This window comes from Mizuhopecten yessoensis, unplaced genomic scaffold (genome assembly GCF_002113885.1).
Source record: "Mizuhopecten yessoensis strain PY_sf001 unplaced genomic scaffold, ASM211388v2 scaffold25, whole genome shotgun sequence".
NCBI classification, from domain to species: Eukaryota; Metazoa; Mollusca; class Bivalvia; order Pectinida; family Pectinidae; genus Mizuhopecten; species Mizuhopecten yessoensis.
Genome location: NW_018403340.1, coordinates 228,410 through 254,172, shown reverse-complemented (window position 1 = coordinate 254,172; position 25,763 = coordinate 228,410). Strand labels below are relative to the sequence as shown.

Here is a 25,763-nt window from a genome sequence, read left to right as displayed (position 1 = left end):
CCTAAAATACACTATCAGACTGGCAGAGGCAGACTGATTGACCCCTAACCTCTATACTTGAGGGTGTTACAACCTCTACCATATATATTCTAGTTCGTAGTACTCTGGACTATATTTAAAATATAAGCTAACTGCCCAACTAGCGTACATATTTTTTTACAAGCCACACAAAACCTATCCAATGCAAATCTCGTAAAATACACTATCAGACTTGAAGAGGCAAACTGATTGAACCCTGGCATCTATACTAGAGAGTGTTACACCCTATACGATATAGATTCTAGTTTGTAGTACTCTGGGCTATATTTAGGAGATAAGCAAAATGCCCAACTAGCGTACATATTTTTTTACAAGCCACACAAAACTTATCGCATGCAAATTTCCTAAATATACACTATCAGACTGGCAGAGGCAAACTGATTGACCCCTGACCTCTATACTAGAGGGTGTTACACCATATACCATATACATTTTAGTTTGTAGTACTTAGTGCTACATTTAGGAGATAAGCTAACTGCCCAACTAGCGTACATAAGTTTTGTACAAGCCACACAAAACCTTTCCCATGCAAATCTCCTTAACTGGCAGAGGAAAACTGATTGACCCCTGGCCTCTATACCAGAAGTGCCCAACTAGCGTACATAAGTTTTTTACAAGCCACACAAAACCTTTCCCATGCAAATCTCCTTAACTGGCAGAGTCAAACTGATTGACCCCTGGCCTCTATACCAGAAGTGCCCAACTAGCGTACATAAGTTTTTTACAAGCCAGACAAAACCTATCCCATGCAAATCTCCTAAATTACACTATCAGACTGACAGAGGCAAACTGATTGACCCCTGGCCTCTATACCAGAAGTGCCCAACTAGCGTACATAAGTTTTTTACAAGCCACACAAAACCTATCACAGCCAAATCTATTGACCCCTGACCTCTATACTAGAGGGCGTTACACCATATACCATATACATTTTAGGTTGTAGTACTTAGTGCTACATTTAGGAGATAATCTAACTGCCCAACTAGCGTACATAAGTTTTGTACAAGCCACACAAAACCTTTCCCATGCAAATCTCCTTAACTGGCAGAGGAAAACTGATTGACCCCTGGCCTCTATACCAGAAGGTGTTACACCATATACCATATATATTTTAGTTTGTAGTACTTAGGGCTACATTTAGGAGATAAGCTAACTGCCCAACTACCGTACATAAGTTTTTTACAAGCCACACCAAACCTATCCCATGATTTCCTAAATATACACTATCAGACTGGCATAGGCAAACTGATTGACCCCTGACCTCTATACTATAGGGTGTTACACCATATACCATATACATTTTAGTTTGTAGTACTTAGTGCTACATTTAGGAGATAAGCTAACTGCCGAATTAGCGTACATATGTTTTTTACAAGCCATACAAAACCTTTCCCATGCAAATCTCCTTAACTGGCAGAGGAAAACTGATTGACCCCTGGCCTCTATACCAGAAGGTGTTACACCATATACCATATATATTTTAGTTTGTAGTACTTAGGGCTACATTTAGGAGATAAGCTGACTGCCCAACTAGCGTACATAAGTTTTTTACAAGCCACACAAAACCTTTCCCATGCAAATCTGCTTAACTGGCAGAGGCAAACTGATTGACCCCGGCCCTGGCCTCTATACTAGAGAGTGTTACACCCTATAACATATATATTCTAGTTTGTAGTACCCAGGGCTACATTTAGGAGATTAGCTAACTGCCCAACTAGCGTACATAATCTTTTTAAAAGCCACACAAAACTTATCGCATGCAAATTTCCTAAATATACACTATCAGACTGGCGGAGGCAAACTGATTGACCCCTGGCCTCTATACCAGAAGTGCCCAACTAGCGTACATAAGTTTTTTACAAGCCAGACAAAACCTATCCCATGCAAATCTCCTTAACTGGCAGAGTCAAACTGATTGACCCCTGGCCTCTATACTAGAGAGGGTTACACCATATACCATATATATTCTAATTTGGAGTACCCATGGCTCCATTTAAGAGATAAGCTAACTGCCCAACTAGCGTACATAATCTTTTTAAAAGCCACACAAAACTTATCGCATGCAAACTTCCTAAATATTCTCTATCAGACTGGCAGAGGCAAACTGATTGCCCCCTGGCCTCTATACCAGAAGGTGTTACACCATATACCATATATATTTTAGTTTGTAGTACTTAGGGCTACATTTAGGAGATAAGCTGACTGCCCAACTAGCGTACATAAGTTTTTTACAAGCCACACAAAACCTTTCCCATGCAAATCTGCTTAACTGGCAGAGGCAAACTGATTGACCCCTAGCCTCTATACTAGAGAGTGTTACACCCTATAACATATATATTCTAGTTTGTAGTACCCAGGGCTACATTTAGGAGATTAGCTAACTGCCCAACTAGCGTACATAATCGTTTTACAAGCCACACAAAACTTATCGCATGCAAACTTCCTAAATATACACTATCAGACTGGCAGAGGCAAACTGATTGACCCCTGGCCTCTATACCAGAAGGTGTTACACCATATACCATATATATTTTAGTTTGTAGTACTTAGGGCTACATTTAGGAGATAAGCTAACTGCCCAACTAGCGTACATAAGTTTTTTACAAGCCACACCAAACCTATCCCATGATTTCCTAAATATACACTATCAGACTGGCAGAGGCAAACTGTTTGACCGCTGACCTCTATACTAGAGGGTGTTACACCCTATATCCCATATATATTCTAGTTTGTAATACACAGGCCTACATTTAAGAGATAAGCTAACTGCCCAATTAGAGAACGTATTCTTTTTACAATCCACACAAAACCTATCCCATGCAAATCTCCTAAAATACACTATTAGACTGGCAGAGGCAAACTGATTGACTGAATTAAGTTCGGTCGTTTTTGTTCTGTTTTTTCTCTCTATCGATTGTAGTGAAGATAGACTGTCTATGAGAAGTACCGCTAAGTGCTAGACATATGGCTATTAATTCGCTTGTTTATACAGAACAGTTATCTGTTAGTCTTACGGATAAATACCTAGTCTTACGCTATTGTTCTTAGGGTTTTTAGACCCGTCCGTATAGTATTTCGGTAGGTTTTTGTATTTATCATCGATAATAGATAAAGCTATGGCCTTAGCTGATGTTGGGTTTTCTTTTTTATATCTCTCGCGTTAAAAATAATTGTGCTAATATTTGGTTGTCCTAGTAACCATGGTGGTGTTGGGTTAAGTGATATTTCGACTATTTGAATGTTTTCTAATTTGTGTTCTTTTATTAAATCATTAGTCACGTGACTAAATTGTGTTTTTTATGACCATTTAATTTATTTCTATATTTGGTGTCTTGTACTATATGATTGGGCGGGAAGTCTGATCCTAATGTTTGAGTTCTAGCCCAATATTTAAGAATTAATTTATCTCTTCTTAACTTTAGTGGTAATTCACCGCTTTCTGCTAGTACATGTAGACTAATTGATGGAATCTTAAGGCTTTATGTTGGATTATGTTTAGGGTTTTCAGTGCGTTATCGGAAGCTGAATTATTTATTTGGCATCCGTAATCTATTTGTGACCTAATTAAAGCTTTATAGAGTGTGAGAAGTGTATTTTTATTTGATCCTAATTTGTTCCCGGATACGAATACTAGTGTGTTTAGTGTCCTTTTACAGCTATGTTTTATACTGTTAATGTGTGGGACCCGTGATAGTTTTGGATCGAATATCATTCCTAGGTTTCTCGTTTGTTTTAATATTGTATTTTGTTGTTACCTAGATAGAGATCTGGTTGGTTATTTCTTCTAGAAAATGACATGGCTACCGTTTTTTCTTTCGACATTCTTGTATGGTATCTAATGTTCTCTGAATTATTTTACCATTGTCTGTTATGTTTAATCAGGTGTCATCAGCAAATTGTCCTATTCGTGCGTGGATTGAATTGTAGTTTTTTAGTTTTAGATGAGAGTCTAGTTTGTTAATATATATATTAAATAAAGTAGGTGAGATTACACTACCTTGTGGTACTCCGTTTTCTAAAGTATGTTCATCTGATAGGGTATTAATTATCCGTGCTTGTATTTTCCTGTCCTGCAAAAAAATGGGTAATAAACTTTAGGATGTTGCCTGTTATACCTACTTCTTTTAATGACTTTAGTAGCCCTTCGTGCCAGATAAGATAATATGCTTTTTCAAGATCTAGGAATACGGCTAAGGTATGGTGGTTTTCACTTAGCGTATTTTTTATGAATAAAGTATTAATAAACGTGTAATGACACACAATGCCGTGTCGTGTAACACACAAAATAAATATGGCTTGAGCAAGTCTTTTAAGCCTACAATCCCTGGTCATACTTGTACATCGACCCGTCGATAAGAATTCACAGTGTACACATGTGTAGCGTTACTCTTGAGGAGTACAGTACACATACTCATACATGTACCGTTACACTTCGTATCGTGCTGTTGTGTAATCGCACGGGTGTTTATTTAATACTGGTTATCTAACTTCTTGGTGAAGTCTTCATCGAACACTTGACCATGCTGCTGTATGTAGTGGACACTGTGATCGGACTTTCATACTTATTGCTTTCCTTTCTGACCACCTACGTCAACTGCCACTTCTGGTCAGTGGTGAACCATTTAAGGCGTGTGGCCAGATGTAGGAAGTACAGGAGTACGTGCAAGGACTGTATCGTTATATTCTCCCGCTACCCCCGGCCAGGAACTACCAAAACGAGGCTCATCCCCTCCCTTGGGCCTGAGGGCGCAGCTTACTGTCAACTGCTCATGGTAAAACAACGTAATCTGTCATACATATTTTGTTTTGTGAGAGGTTTCACATCAAGTCTTACTTCATATTTTTATTGTAGCAATGTAGATCCTAAACCTACATGTATAAACTATAATTACATATTTGCATAGTATCATACATAGTAACACCCAACATAGTATCATACATAGTAACACCCAACATAGTATCATACATAGTAACACGCAACATAGTATCATACATAGTAACACCAAACATAGTATCATACATAGTAACACCCAACATAGTTTCATACATAGTAATACCCAACATAGTTTCATACATAATAACACCCAACATAGTATCATACATAGTAACACCCAACATAGTTTCATACATAGTAACACCCAACATAGTTTCATACATGTGTACATAGTAACACCCAACATAATATCATACATAGTAACACCCAACATAGTATCATACATAGTAACACCCAACATAGTTTCATACATAGTAACACCCAACATAGTTTCATACATAGTGACACCCAACATAGTTTCATACATGTGTACATAGTAACACCCAACATAGTATCATACATAGTAACACCCAACATAGTATCATACATAGTAACACCCATACATTACCGATAATCAATTGAAATTAAATCAACGCGACGCGTTTATAATTTATTTATTAAATTAATGAAGATATATTAATAACGCAACACACTTACCGAGATAATAGTTTACTATTTACTAGCTGTGGATGATTTCTCTCAAGGTGAGTCGAGACTACTGTCCATCTCAATGGAGACCGTATTATATCTTGAAGGGTCATAAGTCGTCCGACTAAAACTAACTTTAAAAGAAGCTTTAACGGGCCAATCATTTCAATTATTCCGATTGACCAGTTAGATGCATAACACGTCTGACAAAGGAGACAGATAAAACAGAGCAGTCACACGCAAAACACGTCACACTCACAACACAGCAAACCGATGACATCCAAAAGTGTACAATGTACATGTACCTTCAGGTATGATCCTTCATACAATCCTTATTGATCGAAAATAATTTAGTCTTTTTGTCCTTTGTAGTGGGTTTTGAAATCTCCGTAAGCTGAATGATCCATTTCCGGTCAACGTACTGCCAGTATGGCAAAAGTTTCTTCAGTAAACATAACTATATAAGTGGAAAAGTGAAGTAAACATGTTGACTACTTGGCATAGAACGTTCGATTATTTAATATGAATTGTCGGAATCGTTTCAATATGCCATCGACAATGACTTTTAGGAAAAATGTTATTATGAGATATCCCTACGCTAGATGTGTCTGTACTTTGAAATTTTAACAAAAAATTCAATTTTATTTCACAACTCAGTATCAATACAATTGCGTATGATATGTCTATAGGGTAATTAAAGTTTATCAATAGAACTCTGAGCTGAAAGTTATAAGAGCGAAGCTCTCGGGTGCCGTAGGCATCTTTACCGGTAACATGTGCGTGTAAATAGATCTGATCCAACCAAACTGATTCCATCACTGAATAGTACAGCTACAGCCTAGAAACTTTTCGTACTTCCGGTGACCTCTTCCGGTCCATGGAGCCCGTAAATATGCCTAATCAAATAATTGAGCGAAATGTAACCACGGAATTAGATTAGTTATCTTAGTCCGTGATGTAACGTAGCAGGAAAATTGTGTTTTCGAAACAACGATTTAAAAAAAAATATTGACCATATTCAATACACTGGGCGTGTTTATTTCCACAGTTCCTTTCATTTTGTATCGAAAAGAGAAATGATTGACATGGTCATCAAAAAGCTAACAATGAATGTCACAAGCAAATGGCGCCGAAGAGTGCGTGAGAATGTGATTAGACGACAAACTGTATTACCATCGATTAAATCAGCTTAAATTTTGTAAAGAAATAGATAATTTGATACTGAAAACTTTCTAAACATACAAATTTTCCATCTAAATATTGATAATCGGTCGTAACACACGAGGGTCATTCCCACTAGGACGGAAATACCCGAGTATGTACGAAGCAGGGTCAATGACGAGGTCGCTTGGTTCTCATGGGATAGTTGGCATTCATAGCCAAAATCATTAAATGAATGACAAATGGTAAAGACAAATTTCATTAAAAAACTCACAAAAAGAACCAGTCAAAAGATGTCAATTTAATGGTGTTATTTGTTCCTCAATTGAGTCAGATTGTATGAAAAATGCTGAGGAAAGAACTTGCGAAATAAGGAAAAATATTTGCCTAAATGATATTAATTCCCGGAATTAAAAAATAATATACCTGCTGTTACACATCCTTAAATTACCTTAGCTGTTAATAGGACGTTAAACAAAATTAAACCGAACCCTCTACATGTTCGTAAAAGTGACCTTTAATGAGTGACCCTGCAGAATCGGGGCTTTCGTCTGTGTTCCTTGGGCACATGGAAGAGATAAAATAGATGCTGCCCCATTGCAATACACTTATATTTTTCTTTTCTTTCTCGCCTACACTTTCTTTTCGGTGGTTGATCTTAGCTGTGGTGTTGGTATGTTTATCTTCCCAATATAACTAAAATGAAGTGTAATGAACTCTGTCGAATATAAAAATGTTGATACCATTTTTTTAGCATTACATTAATTATGTTAGAATTGATTCTGTTGCCTGTGGCAACTCCATATCCCCTCGGGTGGTGCATTGCGATACCGGACTGTGCCGGGTTTTAGTATTACCTATGAACACATACCTGCAGTTGTGTAGGGATTGCGTGTGACCTCCCTGTTACAGGGGACACGTGGTTGTTCACACCGTCGACTAGTTCCAGAATAATTTCCCGTGTAAAGCGGTAGCGGCTGATTAATTCCTCGTTGGATAAAATATCGAGTGGCTGACTCCGATCCCGGAAGATTCGATCTCTTCTGTCTGTTCAGGGACAGTATATAGAGGGGCCTGGCGACAGTCAAAATTCTATAGCACGTCGCTTTTGTGTTAAAGCCCCTCTCGATCAGCCCGCGCTTGCGCACTAGCGTTAAAATCATGTCGACAATCTCGCCGAGATTGAAGTGTTTTGATAACTTAGTAGGTCTTCTTTTTATTTCAGGGACAGGGCTATCGTTGCCACTTTGTCTAGCCTTTCGGCTGTGTTGGTGGCTATTGCAACAAATCACATTTCGTAAAGCACGTTCCAGTGAAAATAATGCTAATATTGACACTTTTTGACACAAAAACAGCACAAGTTATTTGTTATTTTTTGCCATAAAAATTAGTACTACATATCAAAAAATTATTCAACTTTCTATCGCTGTAAATTTCAAAATGAAGTATTTTTTATATGAGCTGATCCTCGAATGCAGGCGATAGTTTTTTTGTTGCGTTTAACATTTCCGGTTGTTTACGTTTTTTAACAACACGTGTCCTTCGTTACCAGACGAGTAATTTCATCTGTGACATCGCTATCGTTCCAAGTAATGCAAATCAAATCAGGCCTACTTAACATAGAAATTACTCAGCTGTTAATTGATATTAATTGTTTAAAAAAATATAATCGATGGTTTATAAAATTTAATCAAAACAGTGAGCAGTCACCAACTACTTTCGCAATAATGATTTACGTTCCAGTGAAAAATAATGCTGATATTTACTCTTTTTGACACAAAAATAACACAAGTTAAATTATATTATTTGCAATTAAAATGAGTTGGGTCGTTATAAAAATTATTCAGCTTTCTTTTGCTGTTAATTAAAAAAAGATCGGTCAAATACTTTTGGAGTGAGGTGGTTCACATACATGTGGTGTTTTTTTATCCCGCATTTTTGTGTGGACTTGTTACGACCTTTAGTAAAACTGGGGCCAGATCATTGATGTGGTCAAAGTTCATGGGTCGTTTGCTCCAGATACAGATACACATGATGAAATAGAATTGTCACCGACAGCTTTCCAAGGGAAATTGCGGATTTTTCAGTATCACTACTCTTATTTTTTTTTCTGCTTTTATTGTAGAACGTCAACTTTATATAGTTCTTCTAAATTCTTCCATTTGGGAGTCGTTTCTGTTGATATTTGATCCAAATTTTTGATATTACCTTTAGATTGTACAACTAAAACTGTGGAATTTCAAAGCTAGATCTGCTGCTTGTACAATAGATTGAATCTAGTTTCATCTAATGCAACAAAATTAAAAATTACTCAAAAAAGACAAACATTACTGTACAGTTTTGTACAGTAAAATATCTTTATTGATACTTAGATAAATATAAACTTTAAACTCTTGAAATTTGTAAATTCCGTTCAACTGTGTAAATCATAACAGCATTTTGATTGGACATTGAAGTGAACACATTAGTTTGCTCTGCTTAATGAATATCAGCAAAGAAGAGAATTAGAAACATTATATTTTCGCCACTTTTATTTTTGTTAGCAGATTGCATAATATGCGACCGTCAGCAACCATTTCTAATCGAAATCAAAACTATTCCGCATATGATGTACCTGGTCATGATAGCAATTGTATTTATTCAACCACATTTAACAACAGTATTGCTCAAGAACAACAAGTCCATCATGAAACTGACATCAATTCCATCAAGTTAACACAATCATCACTGAACACAACACGCAATCTTTGATCCTCAAATTTGACAATGACATAAGAAGGGTATCAATCAACTATCGAGGAAAACATGGTCAAAATCGCAAAACAAAATCACAAAGTATGAAGACACAAAGTTATACGATGGTGTCCATCCATAAACTTCACTTGCAAACAAATGCTTTTAGCTGATATATGCCAATCTATCTCTAGGGATCTACAAAACTGTATGACAATAGCGACGATGAAAAGGAGGAATCTCCTGCTGTAGATACCTGGAATTTCTAAGGTATATAATCAGTACAATCATTAAATTTCATCATTTCACGTGGATTATCTAAATTATCTAAAATCTTCATTTTATACTTATAGTACTTATTTGCTCATTTTGTGAAGAATCCAGACGTGAATTTATTTGACGATTGTATGGGAATCTGACTACAGTCGGTAGATTCTTTAACAACAGCCTCGTTATTTATCATGTCGTCAGAAATTGAGGAAACTATGGCAGCGAGACGCATGAAACTAAAAGCGTTTGAAGTGAGTGATCTTGCGACGGAGCACAGGGGTTCGTTTCAAATGTCTGAAATGTTTATGTGTGCTGTGACTCATATCAGTAGGTCTGTAACATATCTGTCAGTAGGTCTATAGAATATGTGTATTTCAGACATTTGTAACAAACCCCTGTTGATCAGTGTAGTGTAAATGGCGATATTTCTGATAAATTGCATGAGCGTTACAATTGTTACCATTGCCGGCATTGGTGATTTCAACCGATGGGTATTTTGTACAATATTGCAGACCTTGGTCTTGTTTTTGGTGTAATAAATTAAAAAAACAAACTTTTCTCTTTCGAACGAATGGGATGCTGAAGATTGATCGATTGATTGATAGGTTTTACGTCCGCTTCACTACCGAGTAGTTCAGTTATCCAGCAGACGAAGAAAAGGCGGGAAAATGAGTAGAAGGGATAAAGTATGGAGTGAAGGGATAGGAGAGGGAGACAGGAGAGAAGGAGCCGTCTGTCCTATATGTATTTACTGTATAAGTCTAGTTTTTGTAAGACGGCTTCTAGGTCTAATGTTGCCTTATCCTAACACTAGTCGTATAGACAGAACCAAGTCTGGACCGGTAGTGAGGTAGAAAGCCGACAACATTAACACCAGCTCCTAACTATTCTGTAAATTTGGTTTGTATATATAATTTTAAAGTCCTTCTAAATGTCTTAATAAAGAGACCCTAGTTCTAACTGCCGAAAATTTGAATTTAAGCTTACCCTATCCTCAGTACCGGCGTTTACGCGGCTACTCTTTTTCGAAAAACTCAGAGGGATCTTTTTCGTGCAAGATTGGACAGTTCTCACATGGACCACCATTTATAGTCCCATCCGACGGACTGCGTGTTAGTGGTTAGTGGTTAGAGTCAAGCAGGTGCTGTTTTATTTTTGTCCGTTCATGTAATCCGCTCTTCGTCTTTCGTCACTTAAAATAAAGGTAGCAGTGTACAGTAGCGTACGGTGGCCATGGGTGATATTTTTGTACAATGAATAACACCTGTAATATTACATGCATCAAAACTTAAAAAATATCAGCTCTAAAATTGGCATATACATGATGAATACGACTATGTGGGCTTCACATTTTTGTACTCAGCACATGTGTAAATATTGTGAAAAATCCAGTTGAACGACCTATGCTAAAACGTGAGTATTTATGTTACCGAGTAGGTGATATTTAATTTAAGACAGGTATTAACAAAATAAATACCACTTGCGTGGGTCAAACTTTGGGTTAAAAGTCATGTTTTTTTTGCATTTTTTGGCGTTTTTTGATGTGGTTACCATGGTTTTCCCAAGTCCCAAATCTGGGGAAATCACTTTTTGAAAAAAATACATTCTTCTAAAAAAATTGTATTCAAAATGTAGTTTATAATTGTTTAATTAAATGAGACTTACCTGTAAGTTGAAATTTGATGTCAATTCTGTTCTCTCCTCTGCAGGTACATGGGGGTTACATGAGAGATGCGTGCGCATGCGTACAGTCATAATTCAAAGAAGTGAGGAAACACTTAATGTGCACTGGTTAAAACCAGTGTACCAGACTCTGGCAATAACTAAAAAGATCAAGAGATATTTTATTCAAACGTCCCAGAGTTAAAACCTCCACAACATATATAAACTAAAGACAAAGGGAGGGTAATAAAAAGGGTGAGGTGTAACCCCCATGTACCTGCAGAGGAGAGAACAGAATTGACATCAAATTTCAACTTACAGGTAAGTCTCATTTAATTCAATAATTCTGTTCTCTTCTCTGTCGGTACTAGGGGTCACATGAGATGTTCAAAGAGAGTGTTTCCGAACTGGTAAAATAGAACCAGAAAAACGACAAAAACACAGAAACCAATTTAACCTGTGTAATAAACTCAACACATAATACATTTACATGTATGTAAAACAAACGAGATATCGACTGCACAGTCGCATAAAGTTGTAAACAGTTCTTGTCACTCCATAATGAATGAAACACAAGTAAATGTATACCATGTATTGTCCATATTAAATGTTTTAGGTCTAGGACCGAGTTATTACAGTTTTCACACGATAATAAGGTATATACACTATATACATTACATTAAACTGTTCTTTGCAGTACTGTCACTGAGCAATATCTATGGGGCAGGGACACTCTCACTTGGTAACAGTCCTGCTTGTTGTACCAATGGCTTGTTATAACATTTTCCAAAAACACTAGTGGAATTCCATCCTGCTGTTTTCAGAATAGTTGGAATGGGGACATGACCCCTTGAAGCTGCTGAGGTGGCTGCAGCACGCGTGCTGTGTGGGGTGAAGATAGTCATATCCACCCCTGCACTACCAAGGACACATCTGATCCACCTGGCTATAGTGGCCTTAGACACTGCTCGATGTGGTTCCTGGTAACTTATGAAAAGTTGAGTAGTGTCTTTGCGTATCGTCCTGGTTCTTTCTATGTAAATAGAAAGTGTGTGGACTATACACAGCTCCTGTTCCGCTAAGGCTGGCAAAAGGAGCTCTGCTTGGTGAAAACCAGGTCTGGTCTGTTTTAATACATCCCCGAATCGGATTTTAGCACTGTCTTTAGTTAATGTCACATTTCGTATATCCACTAAATGCAATGCCTGTGTCCTCTGTGCTGAAAGCAATGCCAACAACACCACTGTTTTCATAGACAGCATTTTCAGTGTAGCATCCTTAACAATTATACTTTTTATATGTTCCAATACAATCTGAGGATCCCAAATCACCTGATGTTTTGGTAACGCTGGTCTTAGTTGAAACGCACCCTTCACAAATCTTTTAATAATCGGTAATGTACCGCATGGCTGTCCATTTATAGAAATGAAGGATGATAGTGCAGACCTCACAGTATTAATTGTGCTGTACCCTGCCCCTTTGTGATATGCTTCTGTCAAAAAGTCTAAAATAGTTCCCACAGGGGGTGAAAAGGGATCGATACTCCGTCCACCTGCGTAGTCCATCCATTTGGCAATGTATACATCATATTGTCTTTTAGTTGTACTTTAATCAGCCCAGGGTGAAGTTTTCTCAAATATCTTCACTAGGCCAAAAAAGGATGGTACATTTAGATTGATTCTCAATTTAAAAGATCTGAATGAGTCTGTTTTATGCAGACACTTCAAAATGGAAACGTTGAAAACCGCAATCAATCTTGTTTCAAAAGGTTGCTACATGACTGAAAGGATGCATAATATTCCATTCCCGTTCATGAACATTTTCAAAAGTTTCTTCGATTCAAATTTGAGGGACTAATTTACCAATTTACAGCCCTACCTAATGGTTTGGCGTGTTTCCCAGTAAGTAATGCAACTTTTTACATTCCCAGCTTGAAAATGTTCAACTTTAAACAACATTGTTGTCATATTTTTGGCTAAAAATTGTTGCCAGTCAATAGCAGGTAAACTTACCTGTGCATTCGGGGGCTCAACAGTCTTCAGCGTTGTTACTGTTTTCTGTCCGCCCCCTTCCTGAAGTTTTTTGACTTCTTGTATGATTACGGCCCTGATTGTAGGGCCCTCGGTAAAAGTAATGTCCTCGGCCACTGTAGCCGCCACGCTCCGACTCATAATACTTTTTATGTGGAGCCTGGTAAGGACGGTACCTCTGGTTTCCGTACTGGTGACCATATCTTTTTTCCCTTGACACCTTGTGTGCCACCCTGTTGGTCTCGTCCATTTCCTTCATGGATCTATGGAGATCGTCTCCAAACAGGTATGTAGTGACTGGCACGGATGACGAGCACAGCGGTGCATATTGTGCATTGAGGTCAGGTCTGATCAATTCCTTCCTCCTTTGGCTCAGATCTTGCACGGCACTACCCATCATTTTGACACTGTCCAAAGTGCACTTGAGAAATTTGTCAAGGGTTTCTCTGTCGACAGTTTTATCATTTTGCCTCAGTTCGCACATTCGTTATATTATGTGGCATTTATCGAAATGGGGGGAGGGATTAGTATGTACTTATGAGTGTTCAAGTATATAGAATAAAACCGAACAAACATAAATAAAACAGCACGTATACCACCAGGCCTCCCCCGGGGGGCGCAACCGCCAAATAGATGTTATTTGCCGTTTTCATCCACCTATCTTGCTTTCTTTAGCAGATATGCCTACTTAACATTCTAATTTATGTCCATCGTTTAGGCTTATACAGTCTAGAAACGGTGTACCGCTTCAGATTGTACATACATTGTATATATATAATATTATGCTCGATAAGGTATAAGATTGCTGTAGAGTAGAATACACGTCCTTTTTAAAAACGGAACTTTCCGCACGTGGCCAGAACCCATACGTTTTAGCTTTCCTATATCTACCAGTAGTGAAATGTTTTTTGTTTTTTGAATCAGTAATTAAATTAAATTTGTTTATGTTTATTGTTTTGATTGATTGGATATTGTTATTATTACCTTATTAGCTGTGTCAGATAAACAGATGTTGATTATTAGTTCAAGATTCGCTTATCCCGTTATTCCTACCTAAGTATAGGTCCATATAGCACTGTCGGATTCCCTCCTTTACCCGCGCTAACCTTGTAGGGTTTTACGCCGAATGAGCGAAATGACCTATTTTATGGGTCGTATTATACAGTTTACAGTGTCCTAATTTATATCCATCGTTTAGGATTTCTACAGTCTAAACACGGCGTACCGCTTTAGATTGTACATCGCCCCCTGACGGAACATAGTGGAAATCCGGGTAATCTCGGACACTTTTCACAATGTCCGACTTAAGGATCCCCGTCCCTCCGCCTAAATATGTAATGAGGCATTGGTGTTTTTTTCTACGACATCGCTATTGCATAACCGAATCATTTCTGAACAATAACCCAAATCTGCGGTATTTTTTTTCAGATTTTTGGGGATATTATGAAATTTCGTTTTTTTTTTTTCAATGGAATAAAATGAAACAAAATACATTTTATCTGATGCAACAATGGTTTATTAGATAAATAACACATAAAAGTAGTAACAATGGCAATATTGATGAACAAAACACAAAAAAATAGTAATTTTCTAACAATAATACTAAAACAAACAAAAATGCCCGTTACATGAATCAATAAAATTCCGAGTACCAATGCAACACGTTTAAGACAACGAAAAGAAAATATAGGTCACAAAAAATAAATATCTTGCGGACTTATTTATTATACAAAAAATTATAAAGATACAAAAAAGAGAGACAACTCTTACATTTGTACCAATAGTAATTCTTCAAGTTTATTGGGTAAAAAGGTACAACAACATCACAATTTCATACAGTACCCAATGCATGTTTTGGCACTAATAATTTATATAGTTGATTGCATTATAAAACATAACAATGTTCTTAAAAAAAGTGTTATCACACTTTTATAAATTACAAGATAGGTAGTGGCTATTCCTTCGAAAAATAAAATTCTAAAAGTCATACAATTTCGACATACAATACAGCACTTTTATATACGAATATAATACAGTAGGCATTACCAACCAATACATTACTTCAAATGTAAAAACCAATATAAAACAAAATTGCATATTGTGTATGAATAACATTATAACAAACAATGTACTTTACTGTGTCATAGCAAAAATGTCTTAATGAACAACAATAACAAAGTTTCACATATACTTTACACAACAAATAACATACTATATTGTGTATAAAAACATCACACTATATACAACAATAATAAACTTTTACATTCTGAACAAAACAATAATAAATTTTCACATTATGTACAGATAACAACATACCATATTGTGTATAAAAAATATCACACTTTATAGCAATAATAAACTTTGTCAGTATATACAGATAACAACATATATTGTGGTTTAACACATATCACACTATACAACAATAATAAAGTTTTACAGTATGTACAAATAACAACATACGATATTGTGGTACAAAATATCACATTGTAAAAATAACACTGTTGTATGTAATATAAAAAAATATCTTGAAATAAAGGCCTATTGGGCATATACATTTAATAACAAATATAGAATACAATCCTGACTATTGTGATGTATAAAATACTTCCCAGGCCAAAATGTCTTTCCTGTTTGGTATTGCACAACCGTAGCCTAGTACCGCATTTATTACAACCTTTCTGGTCAAGGTATTCAGATAACATCGCGAGTTCAACCACTCGTCTACCCTGCGACAAGGTTAACAAGTTATTGGCGTTTTCGAATTCCTGATCACTAGTACTGGAGGGATCCTCATCGGACGTCGGTGTCGGCTCATCAGTAAAATTGCCAGTAAGCTTAGTAGGGGCCTCAGTAGCCAGCGTCTCTTCAATGTGTGAACGAGTGCCACTTTGTTTCGTCGCATAGTCATGGTCTAGCAGTTGATATTGGACATCGTTGTTGTTGTTATTGTCAGTAAATGCGTTTAGTTTACATTTAAAACGGCCGATTTCACGTCGGGCTTGCATGTCGGCCATCACTGCCACGACGTTGTTTACATCGTTACGACAGCTTTTTTGCCGTCACTTTCGCGATTGGAGATTTTCAACGCAAGGGACACAACTCTGTAGTCGAAACGTTATTCAAACGAAATCTATTCACGGGAAGATAACAACATTTTCGAAATGATAATCAGGGGCAGGTGACTCTAACACTGAAAAACGGCAGTGTAATTCTTTAGTGTTTTGATCTGGCTGGGACGGGAATCCTTTAATGGTCGTCTGGTCGCCACTGAAGCGCTTGACGCGAGTAGGGATAGTATGTAGTCTCGTTCAACCAGACTCTTGTTGCCTGCGCAAGCTAATCCGAACATAGTCTCGTTCAACCAGATGCTTGATCACTTGTAATTCAAGAGTCTGGTCAAACAGAGTACTCTAAAACTACCATCACCAGAGGGCAGTGTTTTTACTTTCGTTTCCGGACTTTATGTCAACGCCATTAAACATTTCAATGAATAATGAAATTAATGAAAAAAAATACCTATACATGCATTCCTGAAGTACCCTTGTATTCACTTTTATCGAGAACAATGTAAGAAAACGGTCAAATCTCCAGAATAATGCCATATATTTCCATTGAATAAATCATAACTAAGCACAAAGCCAACAAGGCTGAGTGAAGTTGGAAAAACGCATGCAAAGCAAGTGAGATTTTACCTGTACACAATTGAAAACACCTACAAGTTCTCACTCAGGTAATCTGGCTTGACTTGTATCAATAGCCTTGTAAGCTTCATGAATTATTGTAAAATGTCCAATTCTTTTTGAAGCATTTTCTTACATTTTTCTCGTTAATAGTGAAAACATGGATACTTCAGGAATGCATATACAGGTAATTTTTTCATGAATTAAAATATTAAATGTTATTTTGGGCCACTCAAATTCTGACTTCAAAAGTAAAAAGGGTGTGTCAACCTTTGACCTATGCACAAAATTACCAGAATATCGGTAAGCCTCGTTATGATGTCACAAAACGAAAGCACTGGGTTTGACCAGACTCACTATTCGGCGTAGCTTGCGCAGGCAACAAGAGTCTGGTTAAACGAGACATTTGCAGTTTACCCATATTTATTGTAAATTTTGAACAGTTAATGTTATCTTTACCATTAGATGTTTCTGGGTTAGTTATATTACCATTGAAACAAAATCAAATACTGAAAAATCATTTGATAATAATCATATAAATATATTCTCCTACATATGTGTTGACTTGTTCTTATTGTGAGGTATGGCAAGTCATTCAAACAAATTTATTTAACAATGCCATTTTGTTCTTTGCAGTAGTAAGGGTTTTGGGCCAGGGTCATTGAGTGCAGTCTCCTATATAATCATATAGTACCCCCGGCACCCCCCCCTAGTGGCATCCCCCTTTGGTAGAGGGTTCCCATATTGAGTGCAGCCAATACACCCTCTAGTGGTAACCCCCATTCTATAGGGGGGGGGGGTACCGATCGACGACGTCACGGGTTTCCCCGATTGCATCACGTAACTATCGAAACCGGTTTCAACTGGATCGGTGATGTTCTGGAACCTTCTAGCACATAATACAATAACAACGCAAATATAATGTACAACATTTCATTTTTCCCTTCGCGATGGAATGAACGTAGGTCGGAGAGCCATCCCACACCCACTCTTACGAAGATTACCTACTCAATCATTGACAATATCAATATTTACATCTATATGAGAGCCATCTACCACCCGTAATACGGTACTAGAACGATATGTTTATATGTATGCTCTTTCCCATAACATGGGGTCTTGAAATTTAGCCATTTGACGTAGTGTTGTTTGTTACGATCTTTTCCTGTAGTTTTCAAGATGGTTTCCACCTTCCACATGTCTTTTTCCCTTACGTCAACTATCTGTAGCTCGGACTGATAGAAAGTACCTTTAATTTCATCACCATCGTAATCCGTTTCTCTGTACAGAGGTAAGCCTCCACGTAGTATCTTTTGAGATTTGGTAAATATCTCCCCGTCCATTTTTTCGTCGTATTCCTGTGTGAATGGATTCCTGAGATGTGACAAACGCACTTTATCCCCTACTTTAAACTTGAACGGTTTACGAACTTTTTTAGTCTTTCGTAAGATCGGCTCTTTCTTCGGCCAGTACATCCTCCACCAGACAGATGTTTCGTTATTTGTGTTAACCTTAGTTGGAGCTGTCCCTATGGTCCTGTGATACGTCTTGTTGTAGCTGTCGGCGAACGTCTGGAGTTTTGTCAGGTATTCGTAATTCCTTACGTGTGTAAAATATCTATACATTCTTGACTTGATGGTCTTGATAACGCGCTCGGACACGGCAGCCTTGGTTTCGTTCTGGGCATAAAGATGCTGGATGTGGTATTGATTTAGGAGAGAGTTTACTTCCCTGGATCTGAATTCTTGCCCCTTATCGGTGCGAATCCTGCTAGGTTGTCTCCTCTCGCCGAGAATCTCACGAAGAGCCTTTGTTACGGATTTTCCTGTTTTGTCTTTTAGAGGTTTTATCCATAGAAATTTTGAGAACACGTCTATCACCACGAGAACGTAGGAATAACCGTTGTTTTCTTTCTGAAACTTTTAAGAGTGAAAATGAGATCGGCAGACCATTGGTCGTCGATTCCTGTCACCAAGATTCTGTTTCGTTTGAATGGTCTTCGGATGGATCGCTGAAAGCTGTACGGTTCTTGTCGCTGTAAACATTTTCTTATCTTGTATTTACTGATGACGTATTTTCTAGCTTTCCTCACGTATCGGTACAATTTATCAGGCCCAGAGAAACTCCCAACATTAGTAGGATCGTAATTGTCTCTTAAATAACCTTCCCAAGCAGACATCTTTCTTCATCGAGTTCTTGACGTTGTATGAGGTTCGTTCTGATGTATTGATTCCTTTATTAGTTTTCTTCTTCTTCCTCTTCATTAACATCCTCCTCCTTCTCCCACATCTCTTCCTAGACATGACGGTTGTTTTTGAGTGCAATCTTGATCGCTTTGCCATCATTATAACCATCGTCAAAGAATTCTACGACATCTTCCATGACTTTCTCGTGAACCAATCCGTCTTGTAACTGAAGAATGTACCGGATAACTGACCCGTATTTTTCGTTAAATAGATCCATGTCTTTAGATTTCATCTTTTCGTTTGCTTTCTCCTGCCTTCAGACATATCTTCATTTACGTATTTCTCCTACTTTTGATTCCATTTCTCCTCGTTTGCAGACCTGACTTCATTCATTATGCTATCGAAAGCTTCGTGTTCTTCAGTATATCTATTTTCCTCGCCGGACTCCATATCTTCATATGAGATCCACCTTTTTGGTTTAGGCTCATCTTCTTTGTCTATAGATTCTCGTTTTCATTTAAGGGATTCGTTTTCCGAACACCATTTTATCACGTGTCTCTGTAAATCATGCATGTCTTAAAATACAATACCACACTCGTCACAGGTAAGCATTTCTTCTGTTTCTAAGGACAGCTCTTGTATTGCTGCTGCTGCTGCTGCTGGTAATACGTCCGCTCGGTTGGAGTGTCAGCCTCAAAATGATCCTTGGTTTGGTCTTTCTGCCCTTTTATAGGCTGTCCAAAAAACACATCACAGCGCATGCGTAATGACTCGGGTGTTGATGGCTTCAAATCTACGAGAAATATCCGCACGGCTTGGTGGTGGCTTCCTTGAAATGTCTCATCAGGTGTTGAACATTTTCAGGGTACATCTGTCTGGCTAAAGTCATGATCTGCTGTTTATCGATGGGATTATTGAACAATACTAAATAGTGACAATTTTGCCTCTGTGTGGGGTCTTTATTGTAGTAGAGGTTCTGATTGATGGCAATGACAGACATGTTTCTGTGGTGGCTTCCCTCCGTAAACAATTCGTTAATGCGAGGGTCCTTGCTTGCTGTCGACATCAGATCGTCCAAGATGGCAAGGTTTCTCACTCCTGGATTCAGGAAGGAATCCTGGTCTAAATTCAGCGGTATTCCCTGAATAAATTCAACCTCTGGTATAACGATTGCCTTGATAACGTCATAGAGGGGCTGTCATCGTTTGTAGAGCCATACAATCCTTTGTGGAGGAGGGGATATTTTGGTCAAGCAGTTTTGTAGCAGTAACTTGACAAAGTAAGTCTTTCCACAAGACTTGGGTCCCGATAATTTGCAGTGAAGGGGTGTTTAAAAACGAAATCCTGCTGCTGCTGCTGCTGCTGCTGGGTAAATACACCATATACCGTCTGCTTCATAATGTCTATGTAGGATGTTTGCTGCTGCTGCTGTTGTTGATTACTCTTCGGTGTCCAGTTAACAAAGGCTCGTCGTGAGATTCTCAGCGAGGGGAGACAACCTAGCAGGATTCGCACCGATAAGGGGCAAGAATTCAAATCCAAGGAAGTAAACTCTCTCCTAAATCAATACCACATCCAGCATATTTATGCCCAGAACGGAACCAAGGCTGCCGTGTCCGAGCGCGTTATCAAGACCATCAAGTCAAGAATGTATAGATATTTTACACACATAAGGAATTACGAATACCTGACAAAACTCCAGACGTTCGCCGACAGCTACAACAAGACGCATCACAGAACCACAGGGACAGCTCCAACTAAGGTTAACAAAAATAACGAAACATCTGTCTGGTGGAGGATGTACTGGCCGAAGAAAGAGCCGACCTTACGAAAAACTAAAAAAGTTCGTAAACCGTTCAAGTTTAAAGTAGGGGATAAATTGCCAAACACCTCAGGAATCCATTCACACAGGAATACGACGAAAAAATGGACGGGGGAGATATTTACCATATCTCGGAATATACTACGTGGAGGCTTACCTGTGTACAGAGTCACGGATTACGATGGTGATGAAATTAAAGGTACTTTCTATCAGTCCGAGCTACAGAAAGTTGACGTAAGGGAAGATGACATGTGGAAGGTAGAAACAATATCGAAAACTAGAGGAAAGGGTCGTAGCAAACAACACTACGTCAAATGGCTAAATTGGCCTAAAAAATAATCCTGGATACGCGCATCAGATGTAACCGATTTGTATGAGAACGAACTACCCTAGAAAATTTCAAGACCCCATGTTATGGGAAAGAGCGTACATATAAACATATCGTTCTAGTACCGTATTACGGGTGGTAGATGGCTCTCATATAGATGTAAATATTGATATTGTCCATGTTAGAGTAGGCAATCTTCGTAAGAGTGGATGTGGGATGGCTCTCCGACCTACGTTCATTCCATCGCGACTATATTTGCGTTGTTATTGTATTATGTGCTGGAAGGTTCCAGAACATCACCGATCCAGTTGAAACCGGTTTTGATATTTCTAAACGTGATGCAATCAGGGAAAACCTGTGACGTCGTCGATCGGTACCCCCTATAGAATGGGGGCTACCACTAGAGGGTGTAATGGCTGCACTAAATATGCGAACCCTCTGTGACGTCGATCGGTACCCCCCTACCAAAGGGGGTGCCACTAGGGGGTTGCCGGGGGTACTATAGGATTATATAAAGTCTGCACTCAATGACCCTGGCCCAAAGCCCTTACTTTTGTACTACTCTTTGCCATACAAAATAATTGCAGTGAAATATTATTTCACAGAATAACCCGCCATATCTCGTATGAAATAAAATTACATCAAATTCCATCAAATGAAAACCTTGGCAGATATAACTCTCTTTGATGGTGTGAAATATGGTGTAAATCTTGGAAAATTGCTGATACTTTGGCACAATGATTTACATTCCCCTACAAAGATGAAGACCAAATGTGAACTGTTACAATCAAAGGATTCCCTTTGCTGATTGTCTTCTAACTGACCTGTGAATTAAGCTGCTACAAGTAAAAATTCAAATTTGCACACATAACAAATGGAGGACCATCAAGTTCCCTTCAAAGCAGGAATTGAAATTAAGTGGAATTATCTCAATATTTGTTTTCAAAAGAAAATCAAATTTGAAAATGACATGACTGTTAATAAGACAACGTTTATTGAATATGTCTTGGGCTAAATTACAACATCAAATTAATACTAGAAATTGTTAGCTAACAACAATAGGCTTTTCACCTATACCACACCATTGAGGTAAAGACTTTTAAATTTTGAAATGTTGAAAGATAAAACAAATTAAGAAATTTTAGCAGTACTCCAAAATAGCAGAACAAAAAAGGTGTTTAACGTTATATTTTTGTAGGTGAACGATTTTACAACTGGTGGAAGGGAAGTAATTCTCAAATAGTTCTGGTATCTTTGACATTTTTTCACAAAATTACAAGTTCGAATTTGACCTCTATCAAATACTAGAAGTTGATATTTGATGGTAATTTATGTCCATAAACCTTGTAGTCCATCATCTTAGCATGCTACAGACCAAATATCAATACCCTTGGCATTTCCGTTATTGAAAAGGTGTCTTTTGAAGATTTTAACATAATTGACCCCAGTGACCTTAAGCATAGATCAAGGTAATTCATATTATCAAATTGACCTTTAATGGTGGTTATTGTGCATACACTTGGTAGCCCATCTCCCCATCATACTAGAGACCAAAAATCAACGCTCATGGCATTTTCGTTATTGAGAAGGAGTATTTTGAAGATTTTAACATTATTGACCCCAGTGACCTTAAACATGGGTCAAGGTCATTTATATTATTAAACTTGATAGTCCATTGCTTGAGCATGATATTCACCAAATATCATGATGTAGGGTCACTTGGTTATTGAGAAGAAGTTTTTTTAAAGTTTGTTTTACAAAATTACACCTTCGAACTTTGATCCCTGCCGAAAACTGGAAGTTGATGTTTGACAGAAAAACGTTTCCTGAGAAAAAATATTTATTTGCTATTCTACAAAACATATCCAAAGATTAATTAAATACATTCACCAATTAAAAATCGGATATCACGTCATTGCGGCCATTTTGTGTTTTCAATGAAGTTGAAAATGTTTACAAATGTTAGAGGACATCTGGGGAAACCTTTTCCATTACAACTAAACAAAATATTTGTCATTGATATTGGAGTAAAACAAGTTTTAACATATTGCGATATTTTTAAAAGATCAAGGAAAATATTTCAAAATCGCGTAAAACGGTAAATGTTACAGAAAAACTAAAGAAATCAAATTCATTGAAATGACATTCTACAACGATATGTAGAAGACTTTAAAAAAAGGAACGAAAAATGAATGTTTTTTAAAAAGTGTGACCTTTGACCCAACAGCGAGCTGTTTTATTTGAAACATTTTGTATATATGGAAATTATCTACAAATAAAATTCTGTACAACGGTTTTCGAGCTATAGTGGTTTTAAAGATTTTAACCTATGACGTCATGGCGGCCATATTGGGTTTTGACCTATTTTTGAAATGTACCTGAAACATCTTCAGACCTTGGCCTACAACATACTTATTAGACTATAAACCTATCTTTTAGCAATCAAAATATACAGACTCCGCAAAGTACGGAAGAAGAAGAATAAAAATAAGAAACATAACAAAATCAGTAAGTCTTTTCACCAGTTGGTGAAAAGCCCTAATTAAGATTTGATAAATCTATGATTAATGCCCATGTGAAATTGTGTGATCTGTAATATTTTACATTCACACTGGTCTATCACATTAAGCGGTGAGGCTAAATGCAGGAAACACAAAGCCAATTGAATTTATAATTGCACAAGAAGTGCATTATACTGAAAACATATATGATATTTGTGACACAATGTGTGTATAATGTATATATATATATATCCTAGGACATGACAATGTTGGGGATACATGGATTCGCCCAGCTGTAAAGGAGCAGTAGCCTGTAGGTAGTCATCTTTCTGCATATAATGGGTTCAGTATAAAATATAACAATTAAAAATGGTAGTATGACAGTCATTATAGTTAATAAATCATGTTTCCTTTATTGTCCTACTATCTACCACCAATAACTTAAATATTTTATTAACGAAACTAAAATAATCGGATACTGGTTATCTATAGAAAAAAAGACTTATAAGGCTTAGCCTGTTGTCTTATCCCTTTGTTAATACTGTACATGTACTGTTATATTTCTTCTGTAATACTGTAATTATCTTTGTTTGTATTGACAATAAAATGATTTGAAATAAAATAAACGGTTCAGCACTTTGCAAATAGATATGGTTAACACCTCATATACAAGTACTAATATCAATACCCGGCCTCCTCTGCCCCGGCTGGCGCAATATATACAAAAAATTATCAAGTCGTCAGAAAGATACGTTATCGCAGCTACTCATATATGCTCGTTTTGTCATCCGCAGTAGAACTGCTCGCTCTTGGGCTTTATCTGTTGAAGTCGTTCAACAAAGCTTCAAGTATCGATAGGTAAGCTTTTGAAAAATAAGAAAAATAAGTGAGTCTGATTATATAAAACTTATATATTGATGAATTCCGCATTTTTCGTCGTCAAGCCCTCCGTAGTTCTGGCCTACCAGGCCAAGGGGTCACGCTTGTAAAATTATGATGTTGCGAATTATAAGGATTCATAATGTCGTATTTAGACGGAATAGTAGGTAACTTAGTTGTTTGCATCTGTTCCTCATAATGGTAAACATTGTTATAGGCAAATACGTCCTTAAAATGTAAAGATTCAACAGCGCTAAATCGCCACGAGTGAAAGCACCGCCATATTGTTAACAAAAGTTTAACCACTTGACCTCTAACCCAAGATGGCGGCGGGAACAGTCAAAACGTCTAAAATGGGGGACAGACTACATGACGGCAAAGTGGAGCCGTGATCCACCACACATGCAGTTCAAAATTCAAAAAAATGTATATTTACAGTGGCACGTAAAACCGTATAGGGGATCGTTTCACTTTTTATCCAATTTTAGTGGTATCACTATAATGATTAGTTTATATCACTATAGCATTTAATGTTATTACATTGCAGTTTGAAATGGCGATATCCTCATAATTGTCAAAGAAATAGGTTTGCAATAACTGGATGAGAACAATTTGGCTAGAACAATCAATCGGGAAATGACAAGTTCCCAATTCGAAATCACAGTTGACTTGTGAAATATTAAGTCCTTGAGAATATTTATGTAATCAACATTACGTTTTCTAGGCAACTCTGTACATTCAAAATTGTCCGATAACCGGTTTCTATCCAAAAATCACCACAAGAAAAGGGGATTCTGGTTTTGATATTCCATTTTATGATATCAAACATTATTTAGACTTACATTCAGAAGATACATTATATTGAAAGATTGACACAGCACAACAAATATTCACCATTTTTTTTCTTTCTGTTAATAGGTTGGGGATAAAATAATCAATATATTCCCTGTGTGTAAGATATAGCGCCCAGGGTAAGAAATGAGTGTAGGAAATTTCTATCTTACACCCCAT

General features: G+C 37.3%; 1 protein-coding gene across 1 annotated transcript in view; it reads left to right on the top strand.

Moving 5' to 3' along the window:
- The first annotated feature begins 4,426 nt into the window (after window positions 1–4,426).
- The window catches only part of LOC110451009, an 86,623-nt gene continuing 65,286 nt past the window's right edge, over window positions 4,427–25,763 (top strand). The window contains exon 1 of the mRNA XM_021499213.1: window positions 4,427–4,811. Coding sequence (XP_021354888.1) covers window positions 4,560–4,811 — 252 coding nt within the window. The 5' untranslated portion in view covers window positions 4,427–4,559. The remainder of the gene's footprint in view (window positions 4,812–25,763) is intronic.